At 53.9% G+C, this 22,134-nt stretch overlaps 1 protein-coding gene across 4 annotated transcripts in view; it reads right to left on the bottom strand.

The window, feature by feature from the left end:
- The window catches only part of TLN1 (talin 1), a 32,973-nt gene that overhangs the window by 1,838 nt on the left and 9,001 nt on the right, over positions 1-22,134 (bottom strand). For 3 of the 4 annotated variants that reach the window (XM_059142640.1, XM_059142637.1, XM_059142638.1), the window contains exons 8-52: positions 21,792-21,852; positions 21,065-21,169; positions 20,573-20,728; positions 19,527-19,628; positions 19,280-19,356; positions 18,866-19,046; positions 18,580-18,693; positions 18,355-18,463; positions 17,925-18,133; positions 17,670-17,768; positions 17,221-17,271; positions 16,499-16,666; positions 16,024-16,318; positions 15,285-15,451; positions 14,385-14,513; positions 14,083-14,199; positions 13,868-13,981; positions 13,543-13,677; positions 13,039-13,167; positions 12,323-12,425; positions 12,005-12,213; positions 11,527-11,646; positions 11,127-11,324; positions 10,784-10,923; positions 10,489-10,582; positions 10,295-10,384; positions 10,059-10,181; positions 8,582-8,725; positions 7,962-8,123; positions 7,590-7,730; positions 7,315-7,496; positions 6,986-7,118; positions 6,680-6,781; positions 6,421-6,591; positions 6,170-6,319; positions 5,961-6,062; positions 5,762-5,881; positions 4,874-5,020; positions 4,537-4,703; positions 4,243-4,426; positions 4,023-4,148; positions 3,805-3,921; positions 977-1,162; positions 735-842; positions 146-251 (exon numbers count right to left, since the gene is read on the bottom strand). In XM_059142640.1, the coding sequence (XP_058998623.1) occupies positions 146-251; positions 735-842; positions 977-1,162; positions 3,805-3,921; positions 4,023-4,148; positions 4,243-4,426; positions 4,537-4,703; positions 4,874-5,020; positions 5,762-5,881; positions 5,961-6,062; positions 6,170-6,319; positions 6,421-6,591; positions 6,680-6,781; positions 6,986-7,118; positions 7,315-7,496; positions 7,590-7,730; positions 7,962-8,123; positions 8,582-8,725; positions 10,059-10,181; positions 10,295-10,384; positions 10,489-10,582; positions 10,784-10,923; positions 11,127-11,324; positions 11,527-11,646; positions 12,005-12,213; positions 12,323-12,425; positions 13,039-13,167; positions 13,543-13,677; positions 13,868-13,981; positions 14,083-14,199; positions 14,385-14,513; positions 15,285-15,451; positions 16,024-16,318; positions 16,499-16,666; positions 17,221-17,271; positions 17,670-17,768; positions 17,925-18,133; positions 18,355-18,463; positions 18,580-18,693; positions 18,866-19,046; positions 19,280-19,356; positions 19,527-19,628; positions 20,573-20,728; positions 21,065-21,169; positions 21,792-21,852 (6,143 nt within the window). The remainder of the gene's footprint in view (positions 1-145; positions 252-734; positions 843-976; positions 1,163-3,804; positions 3,922-4,022; positions 4,149-4,242; positions 4,427-4,536; positions 4,704-4,873; positions 5,021-5,761; positions 5,882-5,960; positions 6,063-6,169; positions 6,320-6,420; positions 6,592-6,679; positions 6,782-6,985; positions 7,119-7,314; positions 7,497-7,589; positions 7,731-7,961; positions 8,124-8,581; positions 8,726-10,058; positions 10,182-10,294; positions 10,385-10,488; positions 10,583-10,783; positions 10,924-11,126; positions 11,325-11,526; positions 11,647-12,004; positions 12,214-12,322; positions 12,426-13,038; positions 13,168-13,542; positions 13,678-13,867; positions 13,982-14,082; positions 14,200-14,384; positions 14,514-15,284; positions 15,452-16,023; positions 16,319-16,498; positions 16,667-17,220; positions 17,272-17,669; positions 17,769-17,924; positions 18,134-18,354; positions 18,464-18,579; positions 18,694-18,865; positions 19,047-19,279; positions 19,357-19,526; positions 19,629-20,572; positions 20,729-21,064; positions 21,170-21,791; positions 21,853-22,134) is intronic. The other variant, XM_059142641.1, reaches the window with a different exon arrangement.

Here is a 22,134-nt window from a genome sequence, read left to right as displayed (position 1 = left end):
GCAACGTCGTTAGTATCACGAGCCCCTGGCACCTGTGGGGACTGTGGGCAGAGGCCAGCTCAGAGCAGCCCAAGCAGGAGGCAGAGATCTCCTTATGACAAGGGTGTCCTCCACCCCCCCACCCCCACCTCTGGTCACTGCTTACCCTTCATGGCCTCTGCAGCCTGGATGAGCTCAGTGACTGAACCAGCCACACGCTTTGAGTGTCCCGTCAACTGCTGCTTCAGTTCTGGGCTTGGCTTCTGTAGAGTCTGGGGAAGAGGGGCCAGGGAGCAGGAAGCATCAGATATTAGCTTCTACGAGGGCTAAGAAACAGCCCAACCGTGACCCCCACCCCCAGCCGGGACGGCTCACTACAGCCCTCAAACCCTAAGCAGCCCCACACTGCACACGTGGTGAAGACCATGGGGTGGTGTGTCACTCACCGGCTGACAAGGAGCAAGGAGAATCATGAAATGAGAAAGAAGAGACGACGAAGGTAGAGAAGGGGGCATTCAGGAGGGAAGAGAGGAGATAAGAAAAATGAAAAAGAAGAGGTGAGCAGGAAAACCAAAGATGCTAAGAATGATGGGACCCCAGTGGAAGGGAGGCTTGGGAATGAGAACAGATTTGGGAAATAGAAAGTGGGGTGGGAAGATGTGAACGAACAAATCAAGAACTGGGTGAGAAGCACACAGGGAGAGGACCGTATTCAGGGAAGCTGGTGGGAAGCAGAACACACCCGCCTTCCTTACCAGCAGCACGTGGTCCAGCAGCTCCAGGTAGCCGTTGGCACACTCCCGGCCATAGTGCAGGGCCCGAAGCCGCACATCAGGGGCCACTTCTGGGTGGTAAGCTGCTTCCTAACCCACAGAGTTAGCGTTAGGATCCCAAAGAGCTCCAGGCCCCCAGAGCCCCTCCCCTTTCTCCCCTCCCATGCTCTGCCCTAAAGCTGCCACACTGCCTCAGACTTCGACCTTGCTATCGGGGTTTCTACCTTGCAAGCCCGAAGCATATCTGCGATAGCGCGACGACTCAGATTAGCTGTGGCAATGACGTCCTCCTGGCGACAGGAGTTGCCAGCCGCAACAGCCTTGGCTGTTGCCATGGTGATACCCTTGGTCATGCGAATAAAATCTTCTGGGGTGGAGGTCTTGGCAGGTGGCTCTGGGGAACAGAAGACCTGTTGGGGGTCGAACGAGAAGAAAAATTATACAGTGAGTGAGACTTAAGACAGTGTAGCCCTCTACTTATATAATCTGGTCCATTCATCCACGGAATTGATAACAGGCATTCACTGAGTACTTATTGTATATCAGGTCCTTGGAGGAATTCACACATCATAATTAATGTAAGACTGCTGAGTCATTTCTGACCGAAGTGATTGGGGAGAGTTTATTTGTTTGAAATTTAAACAAATTAAATTTGTTTGAACTGGCTCTTTATTCCTAAACTATAGAGAAGACTTGAAGGGGGTGAGTGGCAGAGGTGGGGCAAGGGGCTGGGTCTTAAGAGACCTAGATAACAGGCGGGCATTTTTGGTAGACAGGGGGCCACGAATAACAGGATGTCAAGTGAGAGAGTATCAAGAAATGTTCTAGAATTATAGGGATGGTGGAGAAAAGGTTGTTGGGGACTTGACTATCGGACCAAGAACCTTAGAATTTTACATAATAAGTAAAAAAAATATTTTGATGTACGTATTTATCTAGCAAATTATTACAAGTTAGCAGGTGGTAGATTCTGTGTGAGGTGCTAGGAGTGTAGTGAGGAATAGATGAGACAAGGCCCTTGTTCTCATGGAGTTTACACTATTGTTTTCAACAGACAGTAAACAGGTAAACAAGCAGAAAAATGAAAGACTAAGCGGGACTGTGAAGGAAAAAAAGAGAGTGCTGTGCTGAGAAATAAAAATGTGGTCCATAAATAAATAAAATTTCTCTTAAAAAAAAAAAAATAGGTGGCTCGGTGGGTTAAGTGCCTGCCTTCAGCTCAGGTCATGATCCTTGGGTCTTGGGACTGAGTCCTGCATTGGGCTTCCTGCTCAGTGGAGAATATGCTTTTCTCTCTGCCTGCCATTCCCTCTGCTTGTGCTTTCCCTCTCTCTGGCAAATAAATAAATAAAACTTTAAAAAAAAAGAAAAAGAAAAATCAGATCCTTTCTCAGACAGGTGGCTGGGGAAGCCTCTCTGAGGAAAGGGCTTTTTTAGATTTTAAGATTTTTTTTTTTTTAAAGTAATCTCTACACCCAAAGTGGGGCTCAAACTCACAGCCCTGAAATCAAGCGTTGCATGTTCCACCGATTGAGCCAGCCAGGCGCCTCTAAGGAGAGGACATTTAAGCTGCAGCCTGAAGGACTGGAAGAAGCCAGATATTCAAAAAGCTGGAGTAAAGCAAGTGCAAGGGCCTGCAGCAGGCAGGGAGGGACAGAGTGCAGGGACTGGGGCTTTGCAAGGGGGAAGGGCGGGATGAGCAGATGGGGGAGGTTGGAAGGAGCTATCGGGCTTGGAAGGCAATGGTAAGGAGTGTGGATTTTGCCTTAGACACCAGGACACTCACTAAAGGGTTTTAAACAGTGAAGTGACATAACTTGGTTTACATTCTAAGGCTCTTGTGTACAGAGAGCACATCAGAGGGGTGAGGGAGAGGGCGGAGCAGATGGAGGCTGTGGTGTAAATATACCAAAGGACTGGTGATGGTCTGGACAGGTGGAGGTGGTGGGGATGGGGAAAAGAGAAAATGAGAGCCACTGGGAGGGAGTGCTGACACGTCCTGGCAATGCACTTAGATGTGAGCAACGAGAGAAAAATGACCATTACAGCTATATTCCTGCCTTTAGGATCTGAGTTATTAAAATGTGCCACTGACCGAGAAGGGAAAGGCGAGAGAATGATCAGGTTTGGGAGGCAAAAGTTAAGAGTTTTAGTTTGGGCATTGCCAAAGACCGTATCAGAAAGGTGAATTCAGAAATGAGCGAGATGCGAATGGCAGCGAAGGCTAGCAGAGTCCCAAGGAGAAAACCCGCAGCAGTCACAGTGAGGGAGAGTGGGTGAGAATCCCAACCACGGTGCCCACAGTGGGGACAGGAAAGGAGGGCGCTGGGAGGACAAGCAATGGTCCAGATCGGGGAATGAGACCAGGAAGTTGCAGGTGACTGAAGGGACTCTGCACAGCTGGAGGTGGCTACCTCTGAAAGAGAAGTGGCTTGCTGGCCAGAAGTGGGGGAGGCCTGGCATTCGGTGGTCCATCAGGCAGCAGATAATAACTAAACTCAGAACTGAAGTCAACTTGCTAGAGAATGCCCGTGGAAGTGGTTAAACTTGCCAAAGTAGAGGACAGAGAAAGCAGGTGATCTGCACCAGTTTGGGCCAGCCTTGGCGCATGCTAGGCTGAAGGTGACTGGCTGATGCCATGGAAGATGTGCTGGATAAGTGAGACAAGAGCTGCTGTCAGGAGACCTGAGGAAGAGAAAATTCCAGAGAGGCTTGTTCACCAAGTCAGATGATTTTGAAATGTCTGAAGAAGATGACGGCCAAGAAGAGGCCACTGAATGTGGCAGTTTGGAGGACCCAGGTGGCGGGGAAAGCAGGAGGGTGGGAGAAGGCAGGTGTTAAATGCTAACAACTGAGAAGCAGGCGAGGAGGGGACAGACATCAGCGCGGCTCACTTAAGTGTAGCAAAAAAAAAAAAAAAAAAAGTGTGGCAGTGCGCGAGGAGAATGAGTGTGACTGTTTACATGTCTGTGGAAATATGTGAAATACAGATTCACAGTGTGTCACAATCCCTCTCAGACCCAAGTCCCTGGTGCCCCAGACCCTCGCTCACCGCCAGCTCCTGCCGTATGTGTTCTGTGGTTGCCTCCAGGGCCCGTGTGCCTTTGGTGGCCTCATCTTCCACGGCTTTCACGGTCTTGAGCAGTGATGTCACATTGGTCACCATCACCTGTGGGCATCCGAGGTGTTGGACAGGGGGTCATGTTAAGGAAGTGGAGGCAGCACAGCCAGCCGCCCCCACTCCTGATATTGCGCTCCTTCCCCTCCAACCTTGGCCGAGTTCTTGAGCTGCCACACAGCAGGGTCGTCCCCAACTTTGCCCGCTGCAGCCTTTGTTGCACTGATGAGGTCTCCCAGGGCTTTGGCCACATCTTTCACTGCGTTGATCAGCACCACCTGCACGAGAGAGCAGAGGCTCCGGTCTGTGGGAAGGAACGGGCGAACAGGTGGTGACTGGGTCTGGCCAGAAGTAGGGGCGTCAGGTGGATACCTGAGTCTCAGGGTCCTCGGCTCCCAAGCTGGCTGCGCCCAGCTTGACCACGTCGGCGAGGCGGGTGATGGTGGCCACAGAGGACTGGGCAGCCTGTGCTAACTTCTCCTGGCTCCCGGCCGCGTTCTGCACCAGGACCTTGGTGTCTTCTACCAACACCTTTGCAGTCTTCAGAATGCCCTCCCTGAGGGAGGGCCCAACTCAGTCAGCCCTTCACAGACCTCCCCTAGCTCCTCCAGCCTTTTCTGGCCCCACAACCCACCCTGCATCTGGGAGGCCCAGTTCCCTCCTCACCGGTGGTCAGCGAAAGTCTCGGCTCCCTCACGATTGAGGGTGCCAGCGGTAGCGAACATGATGGTAGTGTCGAGGTCAGCGATGATGCCGGACACTGCGCTGGCGGCCGTGATGCAGGCCTGTGTGCCCCGATTCCCGGCCTGGAGTGCAGCCAGCACGTGGGAGACCTGGGGGAGGAAAGGAACATGGTGACTCTAGTCAGTGTCTTATGGAAGAGGAAGGTCATTGGTGCTGGGGAGATGGGATGGAGGAGGGGGCTGGGAAGATAGGAAGAGGATGGGAAGGGTCACAGGGTTGGGGAGCCAGGGCCCCAGTCCACAGTGATGAGCTCAGTCACCTTCTCGGAGACTCTCCGGGCACACTCTATGAGCTCCTTCTTGGTGTAGGCGTCGCTGGGGCTGCACTGCAGGGCGCCTGCCTTGGTAACCAGAGCGGCACAACCGTGCCCCAGCTCCTGCACACGGTGCTTGATGTGGGCACCTATCTGTGGGCGGATGGGAAAGGGAGAGGGGCTTTACAAAAAGCACTCAGGGACCTCCATTGTGCTTGGAGGAGTCACGAAGGACCTAGCAGAACATGCATCGTAGACGAAAAGGGCAGTGAGAAAAAGTGCCCAGCACGCAGATTTCCTGTTTCATATCCTTCAGGCAGGAGGTCACCTCCTACACATGGAAAATAATAGCATGTAGGCACCAACTGGTGAGGATTATGTTAAGCACAGTGAGGAGGTGGGGAAGAAGCACTTTATGCTGGGGTATTTGAATCAGAGGGCCACGGATTACAATTTGGCCTGGATGTGGAGGGGTATGAGGCTGGGGATTAGGTGTGGTAGTAAGATCCAATTACTTGCTTTCTTGGAAAGCCGGGAGCTTAGGGAAGGAAGAACTTCATGGGCCTGCAACAGGGAAGAACTAAGAGGAGATTACAGACCTGCAGAATAGCAGAGAAGCAGCCACAGTCCCAGAGGGATGTTGGCAGACCAGGAAAGCTCTAGATTGTTGGCTGTCTCCTCTACCCCTGTGACTTTGATCCTGTCCCTACACGATCCCTGATCACTCTTTAGCAGAGTGGCCCTGAGGGGATGTTCCCCTTTCTTAAAGGCGGCTAGACAGAATAAGGGTGGGATGACCCCAGAGGCTGACCTGATAGGGACAAGGGGCCTGCCACTGGGATTTTCTACGAGGGGCAGGGGGCAGGCCTTCATGGCAGCTGCCCCCACGTTTACCTCTTCATTCTCAGCAGCCACAGCTGCAGGCTTGGCCTGGGAGGCCAGGCGGCCATAGTCACTGGTCAGCTGGTTAGCAAGAGGGCCAAGCTCTTCAGGGCTGGTGTTTGACTTGGTTACCTGGTGACAACAGAAGAAGTAAAGTTATGCCTACACTAAGCTCCCCAGGGGTAGCCTTGTTATACTCTCCCAAACTCACCATCTCTTGAACGGTGACAGCAATGGCCTTGGCTGTCCGCACCATAGTTGTCTGGTAATCCACAAAAGAACCTTCTGGTTCACCCATTGGTCCTTCGTCTAGCTGAGGGTTTGGATTAGGGAAGGAGAAAGATTATCAGGGTCTCTGACACTGAGCTCAGGGGCCCTGACTCATGGGGCCTCTGACCACAGGCACCCCAGGACTCTAACCTGGTTGATGGCCTGGGTGATGGAGTCCACCATGCCGCCAACCACCCCAGCAGCGCTGGCTGCCTCATTGAGAGTTGTTGTCAGGTCCTCTACAGCCTCTGTCATCATCTGCACAGCCTCCTCCAGGGCCTCCTGGGTGTGAGCCGCTTGCTGCGGGGGCAGAGCGAGTGAGTGGGGCGGGGGGGTGGCTATGGTGTTCCTGCTTCTCTGACCTCTTCCTAGTAGCAGCCCCTCCCTCCCACTCCTGGTACCTTGGGGTTCCCGCCAGCCTCCTTGGCTGTGTATAGCAACTGCAAGGCTGACTCGGCCAAGGTTTTAGTCTGGTCCAGGAGCGCCATCTGCTGCGGGTGGCTCAGGGTCTTGGAGGCAGCACCCACCGCAGCCAGGGTGAGAGGCTCAAAGTACTGGGCCATCTGGGACACCTGAGGCGAGGGGTTTGAGTGGAGGTCAGCTGCGCCAGGAACACTCGCTTGCCCTGCCCTGGAACTCCCCACTTGTCTCTCCAGGTACCTTGTGTCCCAGCTGGGAGGCTTCAGCCCGTGCAGCACTGGCCAGTGGCTCGATAAGGTGGGAGATCTCCTGCACTGCAGTGAGCATCTGAGTGTGCAAGGCCTGGGAGAGAAGCAAATTTGAGCCCTGACCGCGACCTGGAACAGGGCCTGCTACTTCTTTCCATACTGAACTCACCCCCCTGGGCACGTTCCTCCCAAACCCTTGACGTCTCTGTGAGGCGCACTCCCGGATTCCCCCATCCTTCTCCAGTCTGCCATCTCTCTTCCCAGAGGCAAGCTTTCGTATAACCCATTTCCCCCTTACCTCTTGAGAGATTCCCTCCCGGGGAGCAAGCTGTTGGCTGACTGCAGCGAGGGAAGCCTGGTCTAGGTCCCGCAGACAGCTGTTCAGAGCTGCAATGGCTGTCTCGCACTCCAGCTGCCCTGGAGCCTTGTCCCTGTGGACACATCATAGGCTCCCACACCAAGAACAGTCCTTGAAAACAAGGCTAGTCTAGCTTTTCCCATATCCCCCAAATCTTGGACAACAGATCTCCTCCAACACTATCCCATCTAATTGCACTACCCATCCTCCCCGCCGGTCCGCTACTGTGTATGTTCCTGAGTCACGTTGGTTCTCTACCCCTGCAATACCTCATGCTTGTAATGAGCTTCTTGATGGAGTCTGAGACGGTCCGGGAGTGGCCAGCCAGCACCGACCAGCGTGGGGGGTCCCGGGGATTGACTGCAAGTGCCCGGGCTGTCTGGATTAGGCCTCCGGCACTCTCCAGCATTGTTTTGGCAGAGATCACAATGGGCTCCATGGCAGCCCGGCCCTGGGGAGAGAGGAGGCAGGGAGGGGAGTCTCAAGACTCCTGCAAAGATGAGGGGGCAGCCGGCCCATCGGTTCTCCCTTCACACCGCCTCACCTCAGGGCTGATCTGGGCAGGGATGCTGGAGAACTCAGGGTTGGATGCAAAGGCACTCAGATTGTCCACGGCCTCCAACAGAGGGGCTGTTGCTGCTCGGCACTGGGCACGGTTCTCTTCTGTGAAAGCTCCGTCAAGTGCCTGGAAGTAGGAGTGACAGGCCCTCAGGACTGACTGCAGGCAAAGGAGGCAAAGCCCAGCTCTCCTGGGCTGGGGGCATGGGGAGAGGCTGGGGATGACCAGATTGGACACAAAAGGGCTTGGGCTCAGGCAGACGGGCTGTGGCCAAAGGCCTCAGGGACTGATGTAGGGACTAGGGGACAGGAGACAGGACAGGTCAGAGGGAGGCTGGGAATTTCAAAAACTGACAACCTTGATAGTCTTGACAAGATTGGCTGTGCTGTTGGCCACCTCCTTGGCCGACTGTACGAATTGGCGCTTGGCAGTAGGATTGGCGGTTCGAGCAGAGGCCAGGCGGCAGCTGTTACACAACGCAGAGGTGTGCTTGGCCACGATGGTGGCTGCGGAGAGCACCTGTGGAGACAAGACACGTGGCAGAGCCACCCTGAGGGCAGGAAGGAAGTGTACACACCTAGGCGGGAGCCTACTGAGGGCTGGGGGAGGGAGAGCAAGACCTCTGGAAGTCTAATTAGGAAAGACGGAGTCACCTGAGAAGTGAAGATTTGGGAGACAAAGATACCCAAAGATGAACAGGGTGTCGGAAGGGGGAGATGGAAGACAGACACGCTGATGGAGAAGCTGCAGGAGGGTAAGGAAGAGAGTGAACTCAAACAGCTACAGAGAAGTTCTGAACTTAAAAGTAACTAAGAGTGATAAGAAACATGGCAGGAAAAGACAATCACCCCTGGAGAAGCTGTGTGTGGAAGGTCAGAGATGCACCCCCCACATCTCCCACAACTCTCTCGGGCCAGTCCATCCTGGCCAGGCACCGTTTCACAGTCTTGCCCATAGTACCTGCTCCCTTAAGTTACCTGGGCCTGCGTACAGCCAGGCTCCCCCAGACTCTGACAGGCCATCTGAATTGCCTGGTTTGCACGGGCGAACTGCGTGGGCTCCACCAGTCCTTGCTGCCCAGCTTGGCTGTTGGGATCAGAGACCCCCACCAGATATGCAGCCTGGAGAGAGAGAGGGGTGAAGGTGGGGTGAGGAAGAAAGACTGTCTCTCAGTGGACAGCCTAGTGACAGTGGGGACAAAAGAGAGTAGGGATAAGTTTGGTAGCCAGGGTCCTATGTGAGTGGTGGTATATTAACAAATAATAGTAACACTACAAAAAGGGAAAAACCTCTCCTGCTTTGTTAAATGTGTTTGAACATTTCAGAAGGTTAAAAGATTAAAAGAGTAAAAAAGAAAAAAAAGGAAAACCACATGGTAAGGGTTTTGTTTTGTGTTTTTTAAAAGATTTTTCTCATGTATTTGGCAGAGAGAGTCAGAGAGGAACGTAAGCAGAGGCAGAGGCAGAGGGAGAAGCAGGCCTCGATCCCAGGACCCTGGGATCATGACCCGACCCAAAGGCAGATACCCAATGACTGAACCACCCAGGTGCCCCACATGGTAAGGATTTCATTAGACTTCTGTGTAGATGTGTATCTGGGGACCAAAAGGTAAAAAGTACTCCTTACTTAAGTAGAAGTCAAAAAGGTTTGAAAACCACCCTGGCATGCATATACATGTGGCACACACATAAAGCCCCTCTGCAAGAGTTCAAAACCTGTGCAGGTTGTTAGGGTCACTGTATTTCCAACACCTCCAAGCTTCAGGGATTTGGAGAGGGAGAGGATGGCTATAATGGCTGCCAATGATTTTTTATGATTAGAAGACCATCAGAAGGTTTGATTTATACTTCAACGCATGGTCACTCTGCTTGTTCCTCTTTATGCTTTTCCAGAAGTAAGTCACACCATATAGAATAGGCCACCCAACAGAACAGGGCAAAGGGAGGTCATGGAGACTGGGGGAGCAGGCCAGAAGGTTTTCAGGAAAACAGTCTGAGATGAACTCTCGAGCCGGTCTGCCTTAAGGGTTCATGTACTAAAAGCAAAATACTCACAGCTAACAGATTATTTTATATTTCATAATTGTATAAAAAGGCAAAGCTAAGTGGTGACTCAATTAACTGGCAATGTAGTCTCTGGTACTAGAGACTGTGAAAAAGGATGTGCATATGCTAATCAGCATATACCAAGAAAGCCAGGGCTGGACAAGGGCCCATGACTGGAGGGTGTCATCATAGCCCAAGGTACCAGGGGTTCAGGGGGAACAGCGACCAGTACTATTGGTACTCTGTGGTTGCTGACAAACATTTCCACTGAGGAGGGGAAAGAAACTCAGTTTCCACAGAGCTGGTTTTGCATACATCACTTCTTGGTTATCTACAGGAGCGTCAGGCTGTGGAGGAGATGGGGGAGGGAAAGAAGGGGAAGGTTCAGGGACCGTCGCAGGGGAATAACCTGTGCGGCTGCCTCGGTGAAGCCACAGAGGGCCTTGGAGGCTGTGGCGATGGCTTCCCCGAACTCTGGCAAGTTCCCGTTCTTGGCGTTTTGGGAGATGCCAGTCATGGCCTCACCCAGTACCTGAGGAACAGAGGCTGTCAGAAGAGTCTGCCCCTATCCTCAGAGGGGCAGAGGAGACCGGGTTCACCCCATCTTCCTGCCCTCTGCCCTCCTGGGCCCCTTACTGCATTTACCTTTGAGTTCTCCATCACACTGTCTAGGCAGCCGAAGTAGGACATGTCATTGATGGGCTGGACTGGGTTCTCTAGGAGTTCCCGGACAGTCTGTACAGGGGGAGGACAAAGTAGGACTCAAGACACCTCCTTCCCCGCCTAAATCCAGAATACCTTCCTCAGCCTCCACACCACTCAGCCTGCCAAGTGCCCACCTCCAGTTCCCGCAGGGCATTGTCGCACTCTTTCTGGCCTGGCGCCTGCTGGGTACACATGGTGATGAGCTGGTTGATGCTGTCAGTCACCGCCCTGGGAGGAACAGGAAGTGGAGTGGATGCATGCACAGGTCATCGTAGAGGACCCAGTTTTGGGTCCTCTATGCATGTGAAGTGTCTATTTCTCTTCTGTGTGTAACTACTCCTAAGCTGGGGCTTCTCATGAAATGTTCCCCCCCACCCCCGCCCCAGTCTCTTCAACACTGCAGGGCTGGGCTTCCCAGCTCCTACTTACCGGGCAGCTGCAGCCAGCTGACTCTTGAGGTTGGGGGCAGCAGGGTCTGTGGACAGGGCCTTGGCAGCCAGAAGGAGTTTGCTTGAAGACATAGAGATACCCTTCAAGTTGGACACGACCTGGGCCCGGTCCTCCTGGCTCTGTTGAAGGTGAAAAGGTCAACACATTGTCCAGTCAGTCCTTTCTTATCTGTCTCTAAAGGGGCTCTTCTGTCCCAAACACTCAAATGTTGCTAGAGATTAGGGAGGGGCCGGGGGAGAGGGGAAGGAGGCAGGCAGAGGTCAGGACTGAGTGGTCACGCAGGCACCACTCGGCCCGAGCCAGACCCTGTGCCTTTTCATACCGGGGCCTGTCCAGCCATCTCCACACCAGCTTCCAGGAAGGTGCTGAAGTCCTGTCCAAATCGACCCGAGGCTCGAGCCAGGTCCTGGGGGGTTCCCCGAGATGCCTGTACCAGTTCTGTGGCTGCCTGATTCAGCCCAGCAGCAGCCTCATTCAACCGGCTCTGAGCTTCTTGAAACGTCCCGGTACTGGGGGGAAGCTGCAGGGTCAGAAGGTCAGGAAGTCAGAAGTGAGCATGGGGAACGATGCGAGGGAGAGTTTGGTCAAGGAGTGCTGGGAGGTGGGCACAGAGCCTGCGAGTACTGAAAGAGGGTAAATCTGGGAAGTCAAGGTCAAGGAGAGGTCTAAAGGTTGGGAATTCTTCTGTTCCTACGTGCCCCCCACACCCTTGGTCTTCCTACCGAGTCACTCAGGAGTCGCTTGCTGGCGTCTCCCACTGCTCGCAGGGCATTGTCCACATCTCGCTGGCCAGGCAGGCAGCTGACACAGCGGTTCAGGGCCTGGGTCACTGCTTTAGCCACCTGAGGTGGAAAAGGAGACAGGCGTTGCCAAAATGGAAACAATTTGGGAGAGCCCCTCCTCCACTCATGGGGACATGTTCTACTGCCTCCAAAAGTGAAGAGGAAAGGAAAGGGATGTGCAGCCAAAGGGGCTGAAGTTAAGGTGTCAACTGATAGTGATCAAACTGTCTCGAATCCAGTGTTCAGTGAGGCCCCTGCCTTAGGCTGACTGAGACCCTCCTCCCAATACTGAGGGAAACAATGGAATTCAGACAGGAGTTGTCAGGAGCAGACCTGGGAAGGGGCCTATCAATGTGGATGAGACTCAGCGCCAGTCAGGCTGGGCCATGGGGTAAGTGGCCTCTTCCCCAGACCTGACCTGGGCAAGCCGCTGCTGGCTCTCAGGGTCCCCGGGATGGCCGGCTGCCTTTTTTGCTTCCTCGATGAGGCTGCTGGCCTTGTCCAGAACGTCGCTGGCGGTGTCAAGCACAATGGCCTGCACTGCAGGATCTGATGTCAGGGCAGCTACACCCCGAGCGGCCTGGGCCAGGGATCGCAGCCCACCTGCCACGTCCCGAGCTGCGATTCCTGGGCAGATGAAGGGAAAAGGTGCCTTTACTGCCAGGCTTCAATCCCCACAGCTTCCTTGGTAGCGCCATCCCTCCTTCAGCTCCTGTTCCCCTGCCCCTCCACATACCTGCATAATTCTCATTGCCCTGGGCGACCTCCCCCAGCAGCTGGGCAATGGCAGAGCTCACTGCTTTGGTGCTGTTACCCAGGTCCTGGGCACATTTCTCCATCTAGGGATGAGGTGGGAGACTCAGGGGCAGAAAGACCTGGGAAATGGGACCTTGAGAAGCTAGTTGGGATCAGCTGGCAGTTTATTTATTTTTATTTATTTTTTTTTTTAAAGATTTTATTTATTTATTTGACAGAGAGAGACCAAGCAGGCAGAGAGGTAGGGAGAGAGAGAGAGAGAGAGAGGAGGAAGCAGGCTCCCTGCCAAGCAGAGAGCCTGATGCGGGACTCGATCGATCCCAGGACCCTGAGATCATGACCTGAGCAGAAGGCAGAGGCTTAACCTACTGAGCCACCCAGGCGCCCCCAGCTGGCAGTTTAAATGAAGGTTTTGGGTAGCTCTGGAGTGCAGGTGGGAAAAAAACCTCAGCGTTTAATTAGAATGAAGGTTTTTTTTTTTAAATAAGATTTTATTTATTTATTTGACAGAGAGAAAGAGTGAGAAAGTGTACACAAGCAGGGGATGCAGCAGGCAGAGGGAGAAGCAGCTTCCCGCTGAGCAAGGAGCCCGATGTAGGGCTCGATCCCAGGACCTTTGGATTATGACATGAGCCGAAGGCAGATGCTTAACTGACTGAGCCACCCAGGCACCCAAGAAGTATTAAGAATACTTACAGTCTCTCCGGGTAAGGGTTTAAGCTTGCCATCTCGAGCTGCTGCCTTCACTTCCTGCAGGTCTCTCTCTAGATTCTGCACCACACTTAGGGCAGAATCCATCTCCAGAGGTCCACATGCTTCCTGAGCCTACAATGATAAGGGGTTTTGGATACAGGAGGTACTGCTGTGTCTCAGGGATACCCCAGGTTACACAATTACCCATTTGAGGTGGTTCTGCAGACTCCCCATCATCCCAGAACTCCACCCTCATTTTCTTTCTTTCTTTTTTTTTTTTTTTAAGATTTACTTATTTGAGAAAGAGAGCATACACATAGGCATGCACACAAGGCAGGGAGGGAGAGAGAAACTTAAGCAGACTTTGCGCTGAGCATGGAGCCTGACATGGGGCCTGATCTCATGAGCCTGAGATCATGATCTGAGCCGAAATCAAGAGTCAGATGCTTCACTGACTATGCCCTGGGCGCTCCTTCCCTCACTTTCCAAAGCCGCCAGCTCCCATACCTTCTGGGCAGCAGTGCGAAGTTCTGCCAAGGCGGTACCAAGATTTTTAGCACACTGACTCAGCTGCATGGCCGAAGCCTGGTCCTGGATTGTTGGCACTGATGCCTTCGCAGCGGCCACCATCTTCCCACCTGGCTGTTGGGGAACAGAGAGCAGATGAATGTACGATCTGCTTGGGTACACGGACTGATGCTGGTGAGGGCATTCGGACTGCTGTGGCTCCATCCGGGAAGGAGCCTATTGGCGGAGCTTTACACTGTAGGCGATCTTAGGAGCTCAGAGGGTGGGAAGGGTCTTGTCTGAGAGGTGGGAGAGGGTGCCTTGCCTGCAGAAAGCTCTGGCTTGCAGCAATAAGGGCCAGCTGAGCACTGGGACTGTCAGGCTGAGCCTGGCTCCCTCGGACGCCCTGCACCAGCAGTGGAATTTGTTCTGCCACAGCCTGTGGGGGAAAACATCATGAGAGCTGCCTTGCCACAGACTGGGGGTGGGGAGGGGAGTCCCTCCTCCCACACCTCCTCACCACCTCCCACTGAGTCTCACCTTGCAGCTCTGCACCAGCAGTGGCTGGGGACCGGCAGAGGCCTTGGGGGTGGAGCCTGCGTGCTGGGCTGCAGCGATGGTCTGTGTGGCTGAGGCCGCAGCCTGCTTGGCTGCGTGCTGTGAGGACAGAGCATTAGGACAAGGCCCAGGCAGTGCCCTACTCGGCCTCTGGCCCACCCTGGCTGTGCTAGCCCACGAGGAGATACTGCTCAAGTCTCTCTCTGTACGTTCCTCCCTCCCACTGTCATTCATTCCTCCCATGGCGCCCACACCCTTGCTCCACGTTCCCCTCCCAGCCTCACCTCCAGGCGCTGTACCAGCTTCTTCTTGATGGCATTCTGAGCAGCCGCGTTGGTTGCCATGCGCAGCCCCTCAGCCGCTTCCCGCAGCCGCTGCTGCTGCTCCTCACTGTCAGGGTGGGCAGCTGCTCCCTGAGAGAAGTGGAAAGACACTCCTCACTCACTGTCCCTGTGCACCCCCAAATAAGCTCTGCTCAGACCCCTCCAGACTCCAACATTTTCCTCAAGTCATTTCTAACTCTCCGCGCTAAATGTAACTGCAGCCGAGATGAGCTGCCTCGGGCAGGCAAGAGGGAGGTGTAGGGGGGCCCTGGATTCCCTTTGGACCCACTTTAGGTGGAACTATTGCTTCTGTCCCTCTTGGGGGAAGGAGCCATGTGTCTTTCCCTACTCCCCACAAGATGCCACTAGCAAATGGGGGTGAGGGGGGCTCTCTGGGATGGGGTGGGGACAAAGTTTAGATCTGGGATCTCAAAAACCACATCAGGGGACCTGGTTATTCCTGCGAGCTGAAGAATGCCACAGCCCAGGGAGTGTGAGAGCTTCCTGGCTTCTTCCTGACAGTCTTCTGCACCCTGTGTCCGTGTCCCCCTGCCTTGCTGAGGACTGAATGCTTCTGTGCATTCCCAGGAGAGACCAGGAAGCGGGTAGCAAAGTAGGAGAAAGTAAGGACAGCAGACTTTGGACTTGGAGGGAAAAAAAGGGGCAGCGGCATGCTAGCGCGAAGCCTGGGCCGCCATCCACTGGATGCCTGGGGTGCATTTACTTCTTGAGCGCTTCTCTTTGTTCTCATGTATTCCCTGCTTTTCCTGGGTCTCTTCCATCAGGAAAGGGTGACCCCCTCTGGACCTTTCTACTTCCTTTCAGGTCTCAATCAGGGATTGTGCACAGAAGGTTTTGTACCTTGGCAGCCTCCACCATCTTGGCCGTGGCATCAGCGAGGATCTTAGCAGCGCTTAATAGCTTTCGGGAATTCTCCAGGTCGCTCTCCCCCTCAGCATCGGCCTTGATGGCATTGACCAGGTCAGAGGTGGCTTGGGCTAGGATGCGGGCCTGTCGTACCATCTCACCTGAGAGGACAGGACACAGTCAGGTAAGGAAGCCTGAGACACTGCAAGGGTGCTAGGGGTGGGGGGAAAGGGTGCAGACAAGGTAGACCGTGCTCTTGAGAAGAGTTAAAGAGACACAAAGGTTCTCGAAGTGATTCCCCTGGAGTTACTGGGTTTTTTTGAGTTTAGGATCTTGGAGAAGGAGATTTCCTGGCAGGCTTTCGTGGGAAGGAAGATGGTCTATAATGGCTATTTTCAGCAAATAGTCTTGAGAAGATAAGATAGTTCTTGCGAAGGCTTTTAGGGGTGAACAGGTAGGGTGGAGTGGGGAAGGCTATCTCTTAATAATGCCACCTTCCAACTTCCTGCTGTGTTTGTATACACTTCTGCATATTCTCTAAAAGCACCAAAGAAGGCAGAACAGGGATCATATTCCTGCTTTACAGAGGAGAAACTGGAGGTTTCAGAGATACCAAACATCTAGCCTACTATGCTGAGTCCTTAGGGGGAGGTGGCGGGTCTGCAAGGCAATGTCCACTGGGCTCAAGGAGCCTCAGAGGGGTTCGTGGTCTCCCCGGGAGTGGTGTCCTTACCAGCATCACCCATGGAACTGAAGATGTTCTCGGTGACGGTGAGGATGGTGTCAGTGGCCTGGTCGTAACGGCCAGCAGGCCCAGCCCCTGTGGCATGGGCCTTCACGTGCTGCAGCAGCTCATTCAGGGCCTGGGTGACAGCGGTGGCCGCTGCTCCCACTCCCCGAAGCAGCTGCCCATCCTCTGTGGCTGCCTGCGAGGCAGACACACAGCCCTCTACGGCTTTGGCCACAAGCCGTCCGGCCTCCACCAGCTGCTCCTGGCAGACGGGTGAGCTGATCGTAGGCGCCACCACCTGCAGGCAAACCGCATGTGAGAGATGAAGGCTGTGGAAAGGAGCTGCGAGGTGGGGTATTTGTGGTGTGTGCAGCAGTCACTGGGAGAGGTAAGGAGGAGCCGAAGAAGTGAAGCAAGAGGCTCTGGTGTGCGGCACCATCACTCCGCAGCACAGGCTAGCGCCACCTGTGGGACTCACCTTGGTACAGGCCACCAGCTGAGAGGTGGACAAGGCACACTGTGTTGCTGCAGCAATGACCTGGGTCTGGAGCCCGGAGTCCTCTGTCCGCTGGGCCACACTCTTGGCCTTGAGGACCAAGGCAGCTGCGGCACTTGCCACGGCCTTGGCTAGCTGCATTAGTACGTCCTGTGAGGAAACAGCTGTCAGCAGGCCTTGAGATCGGGCTTGGGATCCAGGGACCCTTCTCAGAGGCATAAGCTGTTTCATTATTCCCACTGACTCCAATCATAGGACAGTATATGCAGAAGCAACCAGAAGAAACCCCAAGCCCCTGCCTCGAGCACCCGGTAGGACAGAACCCCCACCTAGGAACAAACCTACACCAGGAGAAACAGAGCCTACACCAAAGGGAGAAATGCATGAGGCGGATACACTCGGATGGAGATGGGGAGGGAAGAGCAGTGGTGTTACAGTGGGATGGAGAGAGGTACCCCTTGGCATCCCTCCTACCCTCAGCTTCTTTCCTTCATTTCTTCTCAATCTTGGTTGGAAGCTGTCACCCTGGAGTACGAGACCCCGTACAGCCCTCCCTGATCCTATTTTTCTAAGCCCTGCCTTTGACATGCCTACCCATCTCCCATCATGTTCTGCTCCCCTAGGAGGTTGAGGGAGAGGTGCAGAGCGAGTGTATGCGGCTCAGAGAGGACAAAGCTGGGAAGACCCAGGCCAGAGGCCGTTACCGTGGGGGTATCGTGGGGAGATCGAGCCCCAGCCCCTCTGGGTGCACATATCTGCATGGGAAATCCAGGATAACAAGTCAGCTGAGGAAACCGGCATGGGGTAGGGAAGGGGGTAGCTAGAGGAATGGTGTCCTTAGGGTGGCATGGAGGGGGTTTCAGCATGTTAAGCTGGGACAAGGGCTATATATGGGGAAGACAAGGAAAAGATGACAAGAGGCTACAAAATATCAATCAGCCAAGTGTGAACTAGTAGATTTAGTTTAGACTCAGGAATTCTGAATTCTCATCCCCTAAAAAAGGGACTGGAGGTTCCCAGTGTCATTCCCTGCAAAGAGAGGCTCAGACTGGCTCTGAGACGTTGATTTGTAGGAACAGGATTAGGAGCTAGATTCAGGGTCAGAGATTACCTCCAAGAAGCTTATGTTCTAGGGGTTGGGTAAGTCACTAACCTGGAAGTGGGGGTCAGTATCACTCTCCCCAATTTGCTGCAACAGCTCCCCACTGGCCTGGCCCACGTTCCCAGCTGCTTGCAGCAGGTTCTGACGGGGCTGTGGAAGAGTGGACACCAGTCAGAAGCTGCCCAATCCCTGCCCACATGCACCTGAGTCCTACAGGCCCATGGGTCCCCCAACTCTACCCCACAGCCTGGACTGCCCCCTTCTCCTTTGGGCTCTCTGCCCTGGTGCCAGCCCGTGGCCCCTGACCTCAGCACTGGCAGGCTGGGCACTGCGCAGCAGCTCAGACACTGCCCCGGCGAGGCCCTTGGCGGCCTGCAGCAGGGGCCGGCCACTGCCGCCCTCGTCTTCCAGTAGCGCCGCCAGCAGCTTCACGCCGCGGGACATCTCCGTGAGGTTGGAGGAGATGGTGGTGACCGCACAGCCCACCGCTGTGTAGTCTGTCTCTGCAGGGTCCCCTAAGGGAGGATGAGGGAGAGGAGCATGAGTGAGAGGCGGGCAGGCCAGACGAAGTGCACAGTCAGAGGCGTTAGTCATACACACATCCGGAGACAGACGTACACGCACATGGTCTCTTCTATGAGTCAAGGTGCGGTCCCACCCAGGGCCATCACACTTGTGCTCACACGCGTTCTTCCTCCCCCTCCCCACCACAAGGAGAGCCTGGCGCCCAGCTTACCTGCTGTCAGGTTCACCACAGAGGCAGTACCGGCCGTGATGGCATCTACCTGGGAGTGGATCTCGTGCTTTGATTCATCCATCTTGTTCTTACGCCAGGCCTTAGAGGCCTGCGAGGGAAAGACAGAGAAGCAAAGCTCAGGGTCTGCCCTGGTTTGGTCAACCCTGATCACTCCAGGGAGTCCCGGCCTTAGCACCTCCGGCCGCTCCTTCCTCCCGTACTCACAGCATCCTGGCCCAGAGGGGGCAGAGTGTCAAAGTCATCCAGAGTGGCCTGGGCAGCCTGCACGGCCTGCATGCTGGAGTTGATGGTCCCAGTGAGCGCCTGCTGGGCTGATGTCTGCAACACAAGGGCAGGAGAAATGGAATGCTTAGAGGCAAGAGAAGGTAAAGAACCTGAGGCTAGGGACAGGAATACAAACAGGGATGTGGGGAAAGACTGCCTAGCTCCTGGCTGGGCCCCGCTGACGGTGGAGGAACGGCTTAGCCCTCTGTTGGCAGCATACTCTTACCAGAGGGGGCATGTGTCCTCGGTGCATCTGGCCACTGGTGATCTGCTGCTGGGCTGGTGGCATGCTGCCCACCTGGAAATTCTCAGGCCCAGAGGCTCCGGAGCGCATGATAGCGGGCAGGGCCACAGAGCCGTGCTCCACCTTCCCCACCCGGTTATACTGCTGCTGCAACACTGTCGACCTAGAAGGGGACACCCCGGGAAGCACTCAGAGGACTCTGTGCTATCACCCCCTTCCCACCCAGCTCTACTACCTTTGCAGGTCCTAGAGTCTAGTGGGGCAGGTGAGGTCTTAGGAGAGCCTGTGACTGGTTAAAGAACCGTCCTAGGGATTTCCCACCCCTCAGCAGTCGTTGGAGTCAGGCCCTGCCATCCCTGCCCCTGATGGATGGGATGAGCCCAGCTCCCTTCGTACTTTTTGGGGGACACTGAGTCCTCCAGCATAGTAGACTCCTCATCTCCCTCCAGCCCAAAGTGATCCTTGCTTTTTTTCTGTAGGAAAGGGAAAGAAAAAGGAACAACAATTAAAGAAAAGAGAGGCAGGGAAAAGGTAGCTTCTTCTTTCCCCTAGTCAGCCTTTTTCCAGAACCTGGTGCCCCACTTTGAAAGGACTGACTTGGGTAGAAGGTGGGGGAAGATAAGGAAAAGGCTGAGGTGGGCACCTTCTTAAGGATGATATCAATGTAGCCAGCGATGAGCTGTGCGATCTGCTCTCCTTCCGTCGTCTGTACTGAGTAGTAGCCATCTTGGTAGTCCCCGAAATCCTAGGGTGACAAGGTGGGGGCTTGGTGGGAGAGCCAGCATATACTCAGGATGGAAAAGGGTAGGATGGGAGCCCCACGGGTGAGCTGGCGAGGGCTTCCCCTGCAACAGCTCTCTGGGGAGAAGCCCACCCTTTAATTTCCTCTTTCTTTTCCTCCCAGGAGGGCAACACTTTATTTCTGAGAAGAGTCTTTGTGCTGCATAGTTCACATGCATGCCATCCATGAAATCTCTTTTCTCTCCCCTGATAATAAAATTGGGAAGACAAACATTTATCACTGACCACATCTGAGGGTTAGCACTAGTATCCAAAATGGAAAAATAGCCTTTAAGAAATTCTCATCCCCTTACTGGGGCACTTTATCAAGGTGGTATCAGTTTCCATCCAGCACACGAAAATATAAAGTCGGGGGGGGGGGGGACTACTATATAGTTCCTGCTCAAAGAGAGGAGGCTTATCTTTTCTACCACCTTTTCCTTCCCTCTCCTCAAGTATTCTGCAAGCTCAGCTTGCTGGTGACAGTTCTGTCTTGTTGACTTTTTTTTTTTAAAAGATTGTATTTATTTATTTGACAGAGATCACAAGTAGGCAGAGAGGCAGGCGGGGGTCGGGGGAAGGCAGGCTCCCCGCCCGAGCAGAGAGCCCGATGTGGGGTTCGATCCCAGGACCCTGAGATCATGACCTGAGCTGAAGGCGGAGGCTTAACCCACTGAGCCACCCAGGTGCACCTGTCCTGTTGATTTTTTAGACAGTTTCATTGTAGCATCACTTATTCTCCAGGAAAGCTTCTCCTCTACTCTGATCTCCATGGTCCTGTAATCGTTACAAAATTCTCCTTTGCTGGAGTCACACACACTGCACTATCCCAAGGGAGGGGAGCGACCTCTGCAGCTACCCCTGCCTGGAAATTCCAAAGCGCTTTCCCCTCTGGGCTCCCAGACTCACCAGGGTGAAGCTCTTGGGAGAGGCAGCCCAGCGTTTGATGTTGGTGAGGCTCCATTCCTGGATCACCTCCTTGGTCTTCTCGTCCACTCGCATCACACACTCCTTAGTGATGCCCAGAAGCCTGGGCACCAGCTTGTTCTTTCCTTTCATCTTTTCCTGTGAGGCAGAGGTTGTCATTGGTACTGTGGCTCCAGGCCATAGCGAGTGAACGAGGAGATCAGATCTGGATCACAAGGGGTTGCTGAGGAGCACGGGAAGAGCTGAACTGGGTATCTAGATGGAGCTGGGACAAGCTCCTCGAGGGAAAACAGAGGGTTGGGAGCCAAGTGGTGGCAGAGGGCTGACAACAGGGCAAATTTTCACAAGGTCAGAGCATGGCAGAGAATGGGACTTGTAGGGATGATAGAAAATGTGACCAAAGGCAGGGCCAGACTTTGAGGGGAAAGGAAAGAGCAGGACTGAGGAGGACAGTGAGAAGGGTCTGTAGCCCACCTTGACAAGAAAGAAGGAGACACCGTATGTCTTGAGAGAACGGGCTAGCTTCACATAGCGCACCTTGGCCTCGATCTCACTCATCTGTCCACAATTCTTGTGTGCCTGGAAACGGGAAACGGGAAAAAACGTTTAGCAGAATGTGGGCGGACAGTGTTACAGACAAGGAGTTGTGACATTAACTACAATGAAAGCGTATTATGGGGGGCACAGGAAAGGTTGGGGGTGCAGGATATGAGAAATGAGAGGGTGACAGACTGGGGGGGCTGATGAAGAATATGCAGAAGCGGGAATTCAGGGGATACAGTTAAAGAACTTGCAGATGTTCTGGAAACAAACAGATAAGAAGTAGAAGGTCAAATAGATCGTTTTTTGGTTGAGTATTCAAGAAGTGGGGATAACACATTTGTACAAAGATATACTTTTCACAGTAATTTGAGGCATACTATCTCATTTGATTCTCCTATCAGTCCTACCCAGGAAAGGTACTGTCATCTCATGTTAGAGGCAAAGAAAAGAAAACAAGAATATTGAATTGAATTCCACAGCAAATGCAGTGATGGAGCCCAGGTCTTTGGCTTTCTCAGCACAGGAGAGGTGGAAGAGCAGCTTGGTGGTTGGAACCCGGGTGGGAAGAGACAAAGAAGGGGCGGGGTCCATTCAGTCAGTAGGATTAAGCAGCAAAGCTCCCAGGGCATCCCCAGCACTTTCCCCGACCCCCATTCACCTGGAAGATCTTACGCTCTCCCTTCTGCTTCACATACTCCTTGGGCAGGAAGTCCTTCAGGCTACACCAGAAAAGGGAGGGTCAGCATGTAGTGGACAGCATCAAGGATATGTGGGCCATGGACTGTAGGCCTGGGGGTGTGAGGAAATGTCTAGGACAGTGTTATCTTTGGGGAGAAGGAAGGCTCAAGGGAACAGAGTTGGGATTATTCATGAAGTCGAGAAGGCCTAGCATGAGCTCTTAAGTGCAGCCCATGTCTCACCCTACAGGGAGAGGGACTGGGGGAACCTGAGTTGCAGGCTCAGTCCCTGAGGGAAAGAGGGTCTAGAGCACTACTGCAGGG

The sequence above is a fragment of the Mustela lutreola genome, chromosome 12 (genome assembly GCF_030435805.1).
Source record: "Mustela lutreola isolate mMusLut2 chromosome 12, mMusLut2.pri, whole genome shotgun sequence".
Classification (NCBI taxonomy): Eukaryota; Metazoa; Chordata; class Mammalia; order Carnivora; family Mustelidae; genus Mustela; species Mustela lutreola.
Note: the sequence above shows the minus strand (reverse complement) of the source record. Positions and strands in the feature narration are given on the sequence as shown.